Source organism: Pseudophryne corroboree, chromosome 2 (genome assembly GCF_028390025.1).
Source record: "Pseudophryne corroboree isolate aPseCor3 chromosome 2, aPseCor3.hap2, whole genome shotgun sequence".
Classification (NCBI taxonomy): Eukaryota; Metazoa; Chordata; class Amphibia; order Anura; family Myobatrachidae; genus Pseudophryne; species Pseudophryne corroboree.
In genome coordinates, this window is record NC_086445.1 from 609,474,798 (window position 1) to 609,492,221 (window position 17,424).

The 17,424-nt window shown below is 48.5% G+C and overlaps 1 protein-coding gene across 3 annotated transcripts in view; it reads right to left on the minus strand.

The window, feature by feature from the left end:
• Window positions 1-566: 566 nt before the first annotated feature.
• The window catches only part of CNKSR1 (connector enhancer of kinase suppressor of Ras 1), a 153,103-nt gene continuing 136,245 nt past the window's right edge, over window positions 567-17,424 (minus strand). For 2 of the 3 annotated variants that reach the window (XM_063954743.1, XM_063954745.1), the window contains 3 exons: window positions 16,362-16,482; window positions 9,732-9,907; window positions 567-1,002 (listed from right to left, as the gene is read on the minus strand). In XM_063954743.1, coding sequence (XP_063810813.1) covers window positions 781-1,002; window positions 9,732-9,907; window positions 16,362-16,482 — 519 coding nt within the window. In that variant the 3' untranslated portion in view covers window positions 567-780. The remainder of the gene's footprint in view (window positions 1,003-9,731; window positions 9,908-16,361; window positions 16,483-17,424) is intronic. The other variant, XM_063954744.1, reaches the window with a different exon arrangement.

The window sequence follows — 17,424 nt, forward strand, 5'->3', positions numbered from 1 at the left end:
CGACGCCGGGATCCCGGCAGCATACCGACGCCGGGATCCCGGCGGGGAGGGGCGAGTGCAGCAAGTCCCTTGCGGGCTCGCTGCGCTTGCCACGGGCTCGGTCCACGGGTTCTATTCCCACTCTATGGGTGTCGTGGACACCCACAAGTGGAAATAGTCCCTGTTGGTCGGCATGCCGACCATCGGGATAGTGAGGGGGCGGGATGTTGGTGGAGGTCATGTGACCGCCGGTCTCCCGACCGCCGGTCACATGAATACCACCCGTTCAGGGCACTGCAAGCGATTTTGCAGTGCTGCATATGTGCTTGTGCAGATTCCACACCATCGGAGGTGTACATAAACCATTGGGTTTGTGTACATCTCTGAATTAGGCCCTTATGTCGAACTCCGAATCAGACCCAATGGGCAATAAAGTACAGTCATTGTTTTCTAATATATCCAATCATCTGCAGCCACAAAGTGTGGTTTCTCTGACCTTAATGGTCCAAATTAGACTACTTAAAGAAAACAAAGGCCTCTTAGCTGGATTTAAAGCAATAATGATATGCAATATACAAAAATGGAAGTTAGATAAACTGGGGTATATGCAAGTCCCACAGGGAAATTACATATTTTTTTATTTTTTTTAAAAAGTGGTACAATATACAATAAACAACTTACAATATATCAGTTCTTGATAAAAAGTTATACCACTATGGTCATCAATCTCTTCAGTTAAGTACGAGTTTTGATTAAGAGCCTTATAAATCACTGAACAGTACATTATCAATGGATCATATTTCAGTCACTTGCTTCACTTTCCTCACTGTCCTGTTTGCTTTTGAGGTTATCGGTTGCTCCTTCTTGATGCATGTCACCCCCACTCTTTCTTGGTGCCTGAGGGCTACTTCCTATAGTACCATAGAGTTGCTCATGCTCAGACTTCCACTTCTGAAATGTTGCAGAGTTTAAGTTTGGACTCTCCAGAATTTGGTTCAGTGCCTGTAGTTCTATCAGTTTTGCCTTAAGAAAACCAAAAGATTATTAAGGATATGTCACAATAAAAGGAACAGCTATGACCCAATCTTAAATATGCTATTGGTAATGCTGGTCATATACTGTGTGCCAAAACACTTCATTAGACAGATAGTCATACACTGTTTGGTAATCGGTCTGTCCGTTTAATGGTGAGTATATCCACCCTCAGATCCGAGCACCAATTTTTGCATTGTTATGATGGGTACACACTGGCTGATATATCGTTCAATTAAGCGGATTGGCCGTTTAACTGAGCGGTCGATATACCATGGGCAATCGGCAGGTGTGTAACAACGATATGTCTGTGAACAAAGTGATTCATAGGCATATCGCGTCTGCCCTGCAGCACAGATAAGGCCCGTACACACTGGTCGATGTATCGGCCGTTCTCTTGAACGGCCGATACATCGCGGGACCGTCGGCCAGTGTGTACGGGCGATACGTCTGTTAACTCCGTCGTTCACAGACGTATCGCGTCGGCCGCGCAGCACAGCCGACAGCCAATATATCTAACGATATATTGGCGCGTCGCTGTGTGTGTACGGGGAGGTCGCCCGACCGCCCGTACACATGCTGCGGCGGCCGGCGGTGATTGACAGGTGAACTGGGCGGGCGCGAGCGCCCGCCCAGTTCATGACGTCAGTCCCCCGACGGATCGGGCTGTGTGTATGCACAGCACACTGCCCGATCAGTACATAGATATATCTGCAGATCAATTGATCTGCAGATATATCTAATAGTGTGTACCCACCTATAGTCGATATATCTGCAGATATATCTTTATTTATTTATTTATTTATTAGCAGTTTCTTATATAGCGCAGCATATGCCGTTGCGCTTTACAATTAGAACAACAGTTATAGAACAAAACTGGGCAAATACAGACAGACATAGAGGTAGGAAGGCCCTGCTCACAAGCTTACAATCTATAGGACATATATATCGGCACATTGTGCTGTGTGTACTTTGCTACGGGTGGCGACGTCACAGTTGGTCGGGCAAATTCAAATGCCCGTCTAGCTGCATGACAGGGACCGACATATCAAGCGGCCAATCTGTAAGTATACACACTTACCTTGATCAGCAAAATGGTGGGTCCACCAATATATGTGTCATGTCTGTGCCCAACAGCTATAATCTGTGCTCAGTCGCAGCCATACACTGTACAATTATCAGTCTGATCAGCTGATATTAGCTGGTTGGACTGATAATTTCAGTTTATGGCTGCCTTCACATTTGGAGAGCGAAATGACTGCATAGGAATAGAGAGAGTTAAACCTCCTGTGAGGGGTGGACCTAGCTGTGAGGAAAGTACAGCCCATGGTGAGAGGGGAGGGTCAATATATATAGGGAATGCTAGGCCAGCTTGGTCTCTCTTGTTGCTGAATTGCCTTTGGTGAGTGCTGCATAGCAGAGTTTCCACATTGTTAGCCTTGTTTGCTATAGCTTCGTTATTACCACTTCCCTTCAAAGTTATACTCTGTCAGTGATGGCCGCATCTCGACCTCGCCGTACCGCCGGGACCCCAGCCCGTTACCGCTCATCAGGTGGTGGGTCTGGGCCCGAGGACGGGCTGGCTGGCGCTGCTGTCGGCTTCCCGTCTTCTTGGGCCTACGCGGGCGCTGGTGCGGACGGGGCGCGGCGGACCCGGTACTCATTGCCGCTGGGTTCCGGGCCGGTCTTGCCGGCCAGGCGCGGGCGGCGGGGAGGGCTGGGGGCATAGGCAGGACGCCCGGAGGTGGACGGGCATCGGCCCTCACCTCCGGGTGCAGTGTTGGCGGCTTCGGTGCTGCGTTCGGGCGCCCGCGGGCCACGTTGGGCGGCCAACGGAGGCTGCCGTTTCGTCCCCCTTTTCTTCCCCCTTGTCGCGGCCGAGAGGCGGTGCCAGGCGAGGGGGGCAGAGCGGGCGGGCGGCGGTGGCGGCAAGTCGGACGAGGCCTGTCGCGGGGTCTCGTCCGACAGTTATCCCTGCAGACACTGACGGAGGGGTAGTGGCGGGAAGCGGCGGGCCGCGCGCGCAGGGTGCGCGCACGCCCGCGCTCTCCACAGGTGGTGCCGTTCGCGCACGTGTCCTTGTCTCCCCTGCTGCCTCCCTTGCAGCCGGAGTCCGGCGGGAAGCGGTGGCAGGGGGGGGCGCAGCAGAAGCGAGCAGGGCAGCAGGGAGTCCCGCCGCGGCACCCTCCCAGCGGGCGGAGGGAGCTCCGGCCTGTGGGGGGAGGGCGCGCGCGGGGGGTCAGACAGTGGAAGCAGCGCTGGCGGCGAAAGGCAGGCACTGGTGGGGAGCAGTGACTGGTGGGGGACCGGGCCGCTGATGGTCAGGGGCGCTGCCGGTTCCCCATCGGGCCAGTCTGGGCTTCGGGCATCGGGCCCCCTGTTGGCGCCTGTTGGGCGACGGGCAGGGAGGCACGCGCTGGCATCTTCGGGGGCTCCCGCGGGTGCCGGCAGTGAGTTTTGGGGTGGTCAGGACCCCTCCGGAGAACTGGCGTCGGCCCGGTCAACGGTGGTGGCGGCATTGGGTCCGCTGGCCGCTGCCGCATCCCCGGGGGTGGCAAGGCATTCCGGCACGCACGCAGTAGCAAGCGGGTCCGGTGCGCGGCCGGGGTCGGCGGCGCAGCAAGTTGCTCGTGCTTGCCGCGAGCTGGGGGCGGCAGCGGCGCAGCTAAGTCGTCGTTCCGTGTGGAATGAGCAAGGGCGCGAAGTGGGGACGCCTTCGCCCCGGGGTGCTAGACATACGCCTCGATTGGTTTCTGGGTCCTTTGCTCCGTCTTCTACTACAGGTGATCGCGGCGAAGTTGAGATGGTGGGGAGCGAGTAAGAGGATGTCGCAGTGGCCACACCGGAGGATTCCCTGTCCGAGCAGTCGACAGCATCAGGTGAGGTTGAGCAGTCGGTGTCGAGCTCCAGCACGCGCTCTAGTTCTCGCAGCTCTTCCTCTTCTTCTTCCCTGTCGTCGCCGGCGTCCGAAGTCAGTAGCACGACTAGGGCAAAAAAGCGCGCGACAAAATATGCCAAGAGGGCGGCGGGTCAGCAGGAGAGGCGGAAGAGATGTAAGCGGCTTAGCGAGGACGCTCGCAGGGCCAAGAAGCGCTGCGATTTGCCTGGGGTAGTCCACTGCGATTACACTGCCGTGATGCGGGGACTGCGGGATAGCTGCCGTAGGAAAATCTGCAGGGGCGATTACGTTGATATGTTCGTCTTGACGAAGGACGCAAAGAAGGACTATAAGTCGGCGTCAGCGAAGAAGGGCATCGGGGCCGAGGGTTTCCGTACCTTCGACAACTGGCTGGCCGGTTTTTGCGTCTTCGCGGCTTGTTACCTAGAAGATAGGCCTGACGAACATATGAACGTCATTAGATACCTGCATTTAATACACGTTATGCAGCGCACATAGTCAGGCATCGAATGGCGGATGTATGACGAGAAATTCCGGGAAAAACAGGACTGCTTGCAGGTGATTGACTTTGGTTGCAAGGACGTGGAAGTCTGGCTCCAAGTCACCCGGGCTTCTCAACCTGCTAGGGAGCCCCTGAATCCGGGGGCGGACGGGCACCGCGCAGGGTCGTCCGCCCAAGGGACCGGCGCGGACGGCGGATCGGGCAAGACAGGTAGGTTGGCCGTCCGTGGGGGGGGCAGGCCGCCGCAAAAGGGAAGTGCTTCGCATTTAACAATGCGTCCTGTTCCTTTGGCAAGCAGTGTCGGTTTCGACATTTGTGCTTGCAATGTGGCGGCTCCCACCCAGCCTCTACCTGTTTTAAAGGCATTCGCCAGGGTGCGCAGGGTAAGCAAAGTTACCCAAGACCTGGCGCGAGCGGGAGCGCTCTGCAGGGCGCCAACGCCAATTAATTTGGATACAATGGCCAAGTGGTTGGATTGGTATCCAAATAAGGCGGACGCTCAGTTTTTGTTTCACGGTTTTCAGTTTGGGTTTCGCTTGCCTGTTGCGAGCAAGGTTTCGGTCCGGGCCCAACGGAATCTCCAGTCTGCTCGTGCCTTGCCATCGGTTCTGCGGGAGAAAGTGGATAAGGAGGTACGGCTGGGTAGGATGGAGGGACCGTTTATCTCACCCCCGGTGGATGACTTGGTCATCTCCCCAGTGGGGGTAGTTCCCAAGAAGACTCCAGGTGCTTTTAGGCTCATTCAGCATCTTTCTTACCCGTCGGGGTCGTCGGTCAACGACGCGATACCGCCGGCTCATTGCTCGGTGGTGTATCAGTCGTTTGACGAGGCGCTAGAGTTGGTCCGTAGTTACGGCCCTGGGGCCCTGATGGCTAAGATCGATGTGGAATCCGCGTTTCGGTTGCTGCCGTTGCATCCGGACTCATTCCGTTTTATGGGTTTTCGGATTGGAGCGGAGTATTTCATCGACAAATGTTTGCCGATGGGATGTTCCGTTTCCTGCTCGTTTTTCGAACAGTTTAGCACATTCTTACATTGGTGCGTGGAGTCTTCATCAGGGGGTCACGGAGTCGCCCATTACCTCGATGACTTCCTGTGTGTGGGTCCAGCGAATTCGCCACGCTGCGGCGACTTGCTGTTCAGCATCCGAGCTCTGTTTTTTCACTTTGGCGTTCCTGTGGCCGAGGATAAAACGGAGGGGCCGGTCTCCTGTTTGTCATTCTTGGGGATAGAAATTGACATGGTGGCGGGATTGTGTCGACTGCCTCCGGACAAGGTTGCGAAGCTCCGCGAGGCTATCTGCCGGTTCGTAAGGTCGCGCAAAGTCACGCTGCGGCAGGCGCAGTCCTTGCTGGGCCTTTTTAACTTTGCTTGTCGGGTAATCCCAATGGGCAGGGTTTTCTGCCGGAAGCTGGAGAGGACGACTGCGGGGTGTGCCAGGCCGCATTATTTCGTATGCTTGTCCTCCGAGATTAAGAGGGATTTGGCCGTATGGGCCTCGTTCCTGGAGGACTTCAACGGGGTGTGTATCTGGCAGGCCCCAACAGTCGACAGCGCTGGGCTGCAGCTGTTTACCGACGCGGCGGGTTCCTCTGGGTTCGGTTGCTACCTTGAGGGATCTTGGTGCGCGGCCTTGTGGCCGGCGGAATGGCATCGCGAGGGTTTAACTAAGGACCTTTTGCTGCTGGAGCTTTTCCCCATTATGGTGGCGCTGGAGGTTTGGGGCGATCGTCTGGCGCATCGCAGCATCTTGTTTAGATGTGACAATCTGGGCGTGGTGCATGCGATAAATAACCAGAGGGCGAAGTCGCTGGTGGTCCTGAGGGTGCTGGGGCAGTTGCTGTTGACATGCTTGCATAGGAATGTGTGGTTCCGCGCGCAGCATGTGCCTGGTCTGGAGAACGGAATTGCCGACGCGTTGTCACGAGGTCAATGGGAGAGGTTTTGTTTGTTGGCACCCGAGGCCGATGAGCAAGGGTTTCAATGTCCCGGTTATGTCTGGCAGGTGATCGGGCCGGACTGGAGGGTCTAGCGATGCGGTCAGTCGCTCCGAACACGCTCAAGGCTTACGGACAAGCTTGGAGCGAGTAGGAGGAGTTTGTCCGAGGACGAAGTCAACAAGGTAAGAACGGGCATCGGATGATGCTTTCTTTTATTTGGCAGCTGCTTGTTACGGGTAGGTCCAGAGCGGTGGTATCCCGGTACTTAGCTGGTATTTCGTTCTTTAACAAAATCAAGGGTGTCCCTGACGTGACAAAGAGCGAGATTCTGCTTAAGGCGATGAAGGGGTGGGCGCGCGTGGCGCCAACGCCGCCTGATAGGAGGCGGCCCATTGATGCGGCCTTGCTTCCGGCTGTCATCATGGCGGTTGGCAGTATCGCGTCGTCTATTTTTGAGTCGCTGCTGTTCCGTTTGGCGTTCTCAATGGCTTACCACGGTGCCTTTCGGGTTTCGGAGCTGGTGGCGCCATCTAAGCGAGCAGATTCGCGCATGCTTCTCGAGGACGTGGTGGTTGGTGAGAGGTCCTTGCTGTGCAGATTGCGTCGCTCTAAGACGGACCAAGTAGGTAGAGGTCGATGGGTCACCTTGGTTTCGGCGCTGGAGGAGAGCATTTGCCCAGTGAGGTTGGCAGTACAATATGCGGCAGTGCGGCCCGATGGTCGGGGGTCGTGGTTGCTGCATTATGACGGTCTGCCAGTGACGAAATATCAGTTTCGTTGGATGCTGGGTCGCTGTCTGACGAGCTTCGGCCTTCCACCCGCTGCTTTCGGGACTCATTCCTTCCGCATCGGGGCTGCGACGTCGGCTGCGTCGGCAGGGTTTTCCGTGGCTGAAATCCAGGCGGTGGGGCGATGGAAGTCGTTGAGTTACAGACGATATATTCGCCCCGTTGCATGATATGTTTGCTTGAATATGGTTTTGTTTATTTGTAGTTGTATAAGTCCTGTTGTAAAGTTCAGTACGTCCTTGTGTGGTGTATCTGTTTGTCTCCCCTGTTTATCCTACTCAGGGATTAGCCACTCGCTGCTGCTGGCAGCGGGGGTCTGGAGTTCTTTTACGATTTTTTGCCTGACTTGACGGACTGAATTCTAATCTACAATTCGGCTGATCAGTTCTAATCAAAGTCCCTCAGCAGGTTTTTACGCTTTCACCTCCAGCTGAGTTCTTACATGTTTTTCCCATTTTATACCCCCCTCCCCCCCCCATTTATTTTCTTAATTTAATTTTTATTTTTCTCATTGTGTGTTTATGTTCTGCTTCAATTGGCTGGAAGCTTGTGCAGATCGGCTAGGCCGTTACTTCTGCAAGACACGAAAATCCATTTTTTCTTTTGGCAGATCCTTCAGGTTAATGCATTTAATAAATTCTGCTTTAGATTCTTATTAACCGAATTTTTACCCCTTTCCTTCTCTTCAGGTTGGGTAGACGATGATTTGGCAGTCTGGGTGGTTGGCCACTCTTATGTGTACTGGGCAGCCAGGTTTTTGGCCTCGGAGGGGGCGCAGATGTTTCCTAGGGCTCATGGCGTTTGTTGGCTTGGTTGGCGGGGGATGATGTGGAAAGATATGAAGAGTAGATTAGTCAGTCAGGTCAGCGAGCATGGAGCCCCTAGGGTGCTGGTTGTCCATTTAGGTGGCAACGACCTGGGGAAGAGGACATCTTTGGAGCTGCGGTGGGCCATGATGAAGGATCTGGCCAGTGTGGCCGCAGCGTGGACCAATTGTGTTTTGGTGTTCTCTATGATGGTGCCAAGGTTGAGTTGGCGAGGTGTGGTGGACGGTCGCCTGATTGATGAGGCCAGGCAAAAGGTGAATGGGGCGGTGGCGAAGTGGGTGTTGTCCCACGGAGGCAAAGTGGTTCGCCACCCTAGGATTCGGTTTCGAGACAGTCACCTTTTTCGGCCTGATGGTGTGCATCTGTCCAATGAGAGGATGATGTTTTTCCTGGAGGATCTGTTTCTAGTGTTGCAGGAGTTAGGTTGAGATTATGGTGGCGGTGCGAAGACTCTGGGGAGGAGTCTTTCGCTGTTGGCGGAAAAGAACGGCAGGTTGTAGTTTGTCTTGTTAGTTGTAGTGATTTACAGTTTGGTGTGGTTTAGGTGCACTCACCTCCATTTACTTTTAAGGCCGCTCGACCACCCGCCCGGGGGCAGCGGCATCACCCATCCGGGTGGGTATGAGTCGGGCACCTATTACCTATTTTATAGTTTGTGTTTAAATTAGGATAGTTTTGAATTTTAATGTTTTAAGGTTAGCGTTAGTTGAATAGAGCCGTTCTTTTTTCTGCCACCATATGCCGGCTGAATCGGCATGTTAACTAAAATTTTCAATTTACAGGTTTGCTAATGGTTAGGGTACAATAAATAGCTAACAATTTTCTGCCAAATTCAAGTCTCCGTGTCATTATTTCTTGGTATTAAAGGTACTGAATGCTTTACTTTTGAATAAGGGGTTCACACATTATCATTAGGAGGTTAAGGAGAGCGAAATGACTGCATAGGAATAGAGAGAGTTAAACCTCCTGTGAGGGGTGGACCTAGCTGTGAGGAAAGTACAGCCCATGGCGAGAGGGGAGGGTCAATATATATAGGGAATGCTAGGCCAGCTTGGTCTCTCTTGCTGCTGAATTGCCTTCCCGCCCTCCCACCCTGTTTGGTAGAGGTTCTGGCACGGAGTGCCTTGGCTTTGAATTGTTAGTCTGGTGTTATCGTTGGCTATTTGTTGGCGGAAAAGAACGGCAGGTTGTAGTTTGTCTTGTTAGTTGTAGTGATTTACAGTTTGGTGTGGTTTAGCTGCACTCACCTCCATTGACTTTTAAGGCCACTCGACCACCTGTCCGGGGGCAGCGGCATCACCCATCCGGGTGGGTAGTCACCGTGGGGGTATGAGTCGGGCACCTATTACCTATTTTATAGTTTGTGTTTAAATTAGGATAGTTTTGAATTTTAATGTTTTAAGGTTAGCGTCAGTTGAATAGAGCCATTCTTTTTTCTGCCACCATATGCCGGCTGAATCGGCATGTTAACTAAAATTTTCAATTTACAGGTTTGCTAATGGTTAGGGTACAATAAATAGCTAACAATTTTCTGCCAAATTCAAGTCTCCGTGTCATTATTTCTTGGTATTAAAGGTACTGAATGCTTTACTTTTGAATAAGGGGTCCACACATTATCATTAGGAGGTTTAATTTATATTCTCTGTATACCTTGTATACTGGTACACACAACCAGTAACCATTTCTTGCATGAAGGGTTGCATAAATTTGTCCATACAATAACAAGGTGTTGCAGGCACCTGTTCTGAAATGATCCTGCTCACCTTTAGTGTGCTGTGCATAACCCGTAAAGTGTGCGCTTTTTGGTTTATTTCTGGATTTTTGTTGCGACGGATGAAGGATTTACGATATTCATCTTGTGTCATTGCAGTTTTCTTTCCAATAAGTGAAACGCCTCCTTGTTTCAGGCAAGACATCATTATGTGAAGATCATCGACTACTTTAAGTACAAAGAAAAATTGCTTAGAATTACACGTTTTTCAATATTTTACATTAAGAGTAAACAGGAAATTACGGATAGTACATAAATTATTCTACAAACTTTACTTATGGGAACGGAAAAAAAGGCTCATTTAGGTGCAAAATTTACAGTGAATAATAGCAGTAAATTGCATTACTTGCTTGTAATACCTATCATTCATAATACAGATAAAAGCTAAATCATGAATTTGTAGTCTGACGCAAATTTTGAAAATAAATGCAATGCTAATGAGATTTCTCTCCTGTTTGTCATATGCAGTCTCTTCCAGATAAGTCCGTGCTCACCTGAAAGAGCACTTTAATGAACTCCAGTAATGCCAGATTTTATGAATGTGTGGAAATGAAGCTGCTAACAGTCTCAAGGTTACAAGGATAAGAACGGATTCGGTATGAAATACCAAATGTCAGGATTTTGTATATAATGGGCCATATGCAATTGCGGTTGAATTGCCGCAAATGTCGAAAAACGGGGCATTTGACACAAAAAAATGATTCGACAATAAAACGGACGTTTCAGATTCGACTTTTTGCAATTCGACAGTTGTCAAATTCGACATGTCTGCAATAGTAAAAATGCGGCTTTTCGACAAAAGTATATTCAATTGAAGAATGTCGATTCGACAACAGTGCTTTTCGACAGTCATTTCGTCAATTTCAGTCCGCCTCATTTTGCTGGCGGGATCAAATAAAAAATTTTAAAAACATGTTTTTTTGTTGTTGTTAATAGCATATCTATTTATATTAGAAGGGGTTATCTACTTGGTTTGTCTATTAGGAGTCACAAGTATTATTTAATATATTTAAAAAAAAAATTTTTTTTTTTACTGACTAAAATAATATGGAGAGATCAGAGCATGTTTTTCAGTGGGAAGGGGTGGGAATGGGTTAAAAACCCTGAAAAAAAATGCGTGGGGTCCCCCCTCCTAAGCATAACCAGCCTCGGGCTCTTCGAGCTGGTCCTGGTTGTAAAAATACGTGGAAAAAATTGACAGGGGATCCCCCGTATTTGAACAACCAGCACCAGGCTCTGTGTCCGGTCCTGGTGCAAAAAATATGGGGGACAAAAGACGTAGGGCTCCCCCGTATTTTTCACACCAGCACCGGGCTCTACTAGCTGGAGAGATAATGCCACAGCCGGGGGACACTTTTATATCGGTCCCTGCGGCCGTGGCATTAAATCCCCAACTAGTCACCCCTGGCCGGGGTATCCTGGAGGAGTGGGGACCCCTTAAATCAAGGGGTCCCCCCCTCCGGCTACCCAAGGGCCAGGGGTGAAGCCCGAGGCTGTCCCCCCCCCCCCCCATCCAAGGGCGGCGGATGGGAGGCTGATAGCCTTGGGTCAGAATAAAGAATATTGTTTTTTGTAGCAGAACTATAAGTCCCAGCAAGCCTCCCCCGCAAGCTGGTACTTGGAGAACCACAAGTACCAGCATGCGGGGGGGGAAACGGGCCCGCTGGTACCTGCAGTTCTACTGCAAAAAAAATACCCAAATAAAAACAGTACACACACACCGTGATAGTAAAACTTTCTTACATACATGCACACCGACACACACATACTTACCTATGTTGACACGCCGACTCGGTCCCCTTCACCAGTAGAATCCACGGTTGTACCTGTAAATATAATTATACTCACAAAAATCCAGTGTAGATAGGTCCTCTTCTGCTTGTAATCTACGTACTTGGAAAAATAATAAAACGCAAAACCCGATCCACGCACTGAAAGGGGTCCCATGTTTACACATGGGACCCCTTAAACATGGGACCCCTTTCAGTGCGTGGTCCGGGTTTTGCGTTTTATTATTTTGCCAAGTACGTGAATTACAAGCAGAAGAGGACAGATCTACACTGGATTTTTGTGAGTATAATTTTATTTACAGGTACACCGTGGATTCTACTGGTGAAGGGGACAGAGTCGGCGTGTCAACATAGGTAAGTGTGTCTGTGTGCATGTACGTAATAAAGTTTTACTATCACGGTGTGTGTGTGTACTGTTTTTATTTGGGTATTTTTTTTGCAGTAGAACTACAGGTACCGGCAGGCCCGTTTCCCCCCCGCTTGCTGGTACTTGTAGTTCTGCTACAAAAAACAATATTCTTTATTTTGACACAAGGCTATCAGCCCTCCATCCGCCGCCCTTGGATGGGGGGGGGGGCAGCCTCGGGCTTCACCCCTGGTCCTTGGGTGGCTGGAGGGCGGGACCCCTTGATTTAAGGGGTCCTCACTCCTCCAGGGTACCCCGGCCAGGGGTGACTAGTTGGGGATTTAATGCCACGGCCGCAGGGACCTGTATTAAAAGTGTCCCCCGGCTGTGGCATTATCTCTCCAGCTAGTGGAGCCCGGTGCTGGTGTGAAAAATACGGGGGAGCAGAGCCGGCCTTAGGCATAGGCAAACGAGGCAAATGCCTAGGGCATTTGGTATGCTTAGGGGCACCAGCAGCTTCTGCTGATTAAAATGATATGCGACATGCCTATATTCTGTGTGTGACTGCGGCTGTATCTGCATACGAAATGCTACGTTGCAGTGTATTCCTGGAAATCACTGTAATGTAGCATTTCGTATGCACATACAGCCACAGTTGCACACAGAATATAGGCATGCAACATATCATTTTAATCAGCAGAAGCTGCTTGTGCATCCTAGCCACATAGTAATGCAAATAATATGATGCATTTTCATAAACAAAAGGCACCCGACGTTAGCAGAGCTGCCAGCTGACTCATGCCAGGCATCTCCTGCAGAATTAGCGGCTGTGCTAGGGGGCACCAGCCAAAATCTTGCCTAGGGCATCATATTGGTTAGGGCTGGCTCTGCGGGGGAGCCCTACGTCTTTTGTCCCCCGTATTTTTTGCACCAGGACCGGACGCAGAGGCCGGTGCTGGTTGTTCAAATACGGGGGATCCCCTGTCAATTTTCCCCCCGTATTTTTACAACCAGGACCGGCTCGAAGAGCCCGAGGCTGGTTATGCTTAGGAGGGGGGACCCCACGCATTTTTTTTCTTGATTTTTTTTAAACACTTTTGTGCTGTCCATGAAGTCGAATCCAGAACGCGCACTATCGTCCATTGGTCCATTTTTCGACAGCGGGACTGTCGAATCCGTTTTTTATTGAATATGTCGAATTCGGGTCCCGGCGGGAGGGTATGTGACTGTCGAATTGTGTCGAATTTTAAAACGGTCGAATTCCAGCTGGAATTTGACCTCAATTGCATATACCTAAATGTCTCTTGTAAATCTATATGCTATTAAATAATAATAGGATTTTATACATTTAGAACAATTATTCCACCAATCATTGTATTACCATACAGTGCTCGAAGTTGTCCGGTATACAATGGTATGGTATACATACTGGCACTCCAGCGAGCACTGTCCCCCTCCGGGTTGCCGCCGCATCGAGCTGACCGCAGTGCTACTATTTCAAATCTGCTGCGGACCAGCAGCCAATCAGGAGCGGCCGCTCCTGATTGGCTGCCGGTCCACGGCAGATTTGAAATAGTACAGTGCCTGGCTCCTGTCCCTTGGCCATGACAAGTACGGCTGCAAGGCTCAGCTCCTGCATGATTACACCACGGCTCCACTCTACAGCGCAGCTGCCTGGCTCCAGCTCCCGTATGCTGTTACCCGGCAAAACTGGTGAGCAGAGGGGAACTGATGGAGAAGAGTGTCAGGGTGGGGACAGTGTCTACGTGTGTGTGTGTGTGTGTGTGTGTGTGTGTGTGTGTGTGAGTATATATATATATATATATATATATATGTGACTGTGTGTGTGTGTGTGTGTATGTATGTGTGTGTGTGTATGTGTATATATATATATATATATATATATGCATTTGTGTATATATGTGTGTGTGTATACTGTAAGTGGCTGTGAGTATGTAGATATGTGGCTATGTCTGTGATGTAATGTGTGTGCGCGTGTGTGTACGTATGTGGGGTTGGGTGTGTATTTGTATATGTGAGTGTGTATGTGTGTGTATACCCTAAACTGGGGGGGGTCATTATAATCTTTTTTTTTTTGCCAAAGGCCGTCGATCACAGCCTCCTCCTCTGTTGTACCACCGCCGCCCCCAGCCACCTTCAGTCCTTCTTTGCACCTCCGCACCATCTCCAAAGCCAACAGCCTCCTCATGCACCACAGTTGCTAAATAGGTGATATTACCCTGCTGCCTTTCTCTCTCCCTATGTCCCTGCTGTCACTTCCCCTGTCACTCTCCCTATGTCCCTGCTGTCACTTTCCCCTGTCACTCTCCCTATGTCCCTGCTGTCATCTTCCCCTGTCACTCTCCCTATGTCCCTGCTGTCACTTTCCCCTGTCACTCTCCCTATGTCCCTGCTATCATCTTCCCCTGTCACTTTCCCTATGTCCTTGCTGTCACTTTCCCTATGTCCCTGCTGTCACTCTCCCCTGTCACTCGCCCTATGTCCCTGCTGTCACCTTCCCCTGTCACTCTCCCTGAATTTTGTCTCATACCATGTGGCATAATGTGAATTTCGGCTCATACCGTGTGCTATAATGTGAAAGGGGCACCAGTACTAGATAGGATAAGGGGTCCTTCTATTGTGGTGCAAAATGTGTATAAGGGGTGGTAAACTACACTGAAGGACGCGCCCCCTTGAGTGGACACCCCCCCTTTGTGAGCGCATAATTACAACCTTCACTTTTCCATACCCCCACTTCAACCACCGTTACCATAGAGATATCTTGTTACTGCTTAAAAAGGGGTAGTTTTATTGGCATGTGATGCATGTGACATTTATTGCTTACACATGAGAAACACAGGGCAATCATAGGATGTTCATGCATTAGATGGCTCATGCATTTTGATATCTATATAATAATCAGCTACGGCATGTCCTGAGATTTATTTCCTATTTATTCTGTGACAAACGACTATTTTTTAATTCTTTTGGAAGATAATTTTTTGTTTTCTTAAGATGGATACACACTACACGATGTGTAAACCCAGCAGCATCACGGGTGATGGGATCCGGTAGGGGAGTCTGCATCGGCAAGTGGGTACACACTTGCTGATGCCTGCAGATACGGGACAACGGCCTTGCTGCATTCGGCAGCATGTCGCTCGCTAGGGATGTCTTTCGCCGGCCCTGCATGCAAGGCTGACGGAGGATGTTATTGTTGGCAACAAGGTGCATACACACTTGACGATTTGAACATTGTGTCTTTCAGATCCGTTGGAATGTCGCACATAATTCACAGTATCGTCTAGTGTGTACCCAGCATTAGAGTTTATTGGATTCTTTCTGGTTCTTTTGGTCATACCCAAACCTCTCCTATTGCTCTCGACACTTGAAAAGGGCATATACCTAGAGTTCTAATGAATGCATATGAGTCATAACTGCGGACAAAAAAAAAGGTGAAAATTAAAATGAAATAAAAATATTAACATCAAAAGTGGTTTGGCACACATCAGTGATGGCAAGTTGTCCTGGTCCCATGACAGGAAAATAGCCTCAAACCATACTGCCACGTTTCACAGTTCAGATGAGGTCAATGGTTTTCTCCAAACATAACATCTCTCATTTAAGTCAAGTTCTAGTTTAGACTCATCAATCCATATAGTATTCTTCCAGTAGTCTACTCGTGGTCTCTAGCAAGCTGTATATGAGCAGATATGTTCTCCTTGTAGAGTAGTGGCTTCCTCATTGCTATCAACACTATAATTCAGTGTATGCCTGCTGCAGCAACAAAGCAGTGTGTATGCATATGTCTGAAATGACTTGTATTTTATACTGTATGTTCTACAACTGGTAGCACCATTGTGCTTATATTCTTTATGCATTTATAGTACTGTGGATGTAGCCTGTCCAGCTGTCAAAATAGAGATCAGGATGTGCGTTGTTAATACAGGTTGAGTATCCCATATCCAAATATTCCGAAATACGGAATATTCCGAAATACGGACTTTTCTGAGTGAGAGTGAGATAGTGAAACCTTTGTTTTCTGATGGCTCAATGTACACAAACTTTGTTTAATACACAAAGTTATTAAAAATATGTATTAAATGACCTTCAGGCTGTGTGTATAAGGTGTATATGAAACATAAATGAATTGTGTGAATGTACACACACTTTGTTTAATGCACAAAGTTATAAAAAAATATTGGCTAAAATGATCTTCAGGCTGTGTGTATAAGGTGTATATGAAACATAAATGCATTCTATGCTTAGATTTAGGTCCCATCACCATGATATCTCATTATGGTATGCAATTATTCCAAAATACGGAAAAATCCGATATCCAAAATACCTCTGGTCCCAAGCATTTTAGATAAGGGATACTCAACCTGTATACTCTAGAGCCATACTGTGATCATAATTGGCAATTAAAAATGTGGACATTATGTGGAAAATGCAGAAAATTCCTGTGTCATTATTTGCATTATACCTTGACTTTGGGCATTACTGGATTTAGGCAACTGTCCCCCTTCTGCCCCCTCTTCACTTGCCGATGGTGACCATGCTCCCGGAATGTTCTTATTAGGTGACTGTACCAACTGTTTCTTTATCTGAAACATGGAGTTAGGGGAATATGTTAGACTAATAACCTGCCACAGTTTGCATGCAATTTACAGGACATGGAGATATACAGATGTGTCCCTTTAGTGCGCATCATAGGCTTAACGGTGCAGAAGATACCAGGGGAGCCAGCGGAGGTAGCGATGCTCCCGCTACCCTTAATAGCAAGGGGGGAGAAAGGGTCATTCAGTGTCAAATCAACACACTTAGTTTACCTCATCTCAGAATTTTATAAAATTTTGGTATATGGAGAGTATATATGTAGTCTACGAAAAATATTAAATATTATTTAAATATCTCATGCCGTTTCGGAAATATGGCTATGTAAAGTTTTCAAAAATCTGTCAAAAACGCACAACCAGCATATTTTCATATCGCCATAGCAGCTCCCCTAATTAAGATAGAGAGGTTGGAGTGGTGTCATTTTACGGGTTTTTTTTTTTGTGCCCTTTTTCTACGATATATATGCTTTTTGAGGAAAAACTTTTCTAAATTGAAACTGAAATTTTTGATCATGATTAGCTCAAAAAGTGTTTCAACAAAAAAATTCTAAAAATTTCAGGAAATAGTCTAATAGTTAAATGTTTGACAAAAATTAAAAGTGGGAAGATAATGGGTTCATAGTTAAAAAAAATTATTTTAATTAAAGCAAAATAGTTTATTAAAAAAAAACGTCTATGTTACAAGTAGTAATATGTAATAATAGATTTGATGGCCTGCCGTCCATCTAATGGAGGTCTTATGCAAAGTTGACCCTATAACTCCAACTGGAAGAATTTATGTTATGTCTTCTGATAACACTGTTGACTGACTAATAAAATGTCAAGTATTTCTATTCAACTTGATTTATATTATTAAAGTAATGAAGCCATCAAATCTATTATACCTATTACTACTTGTAATATACCTGGCTTTTTTTAATAAACTACTTT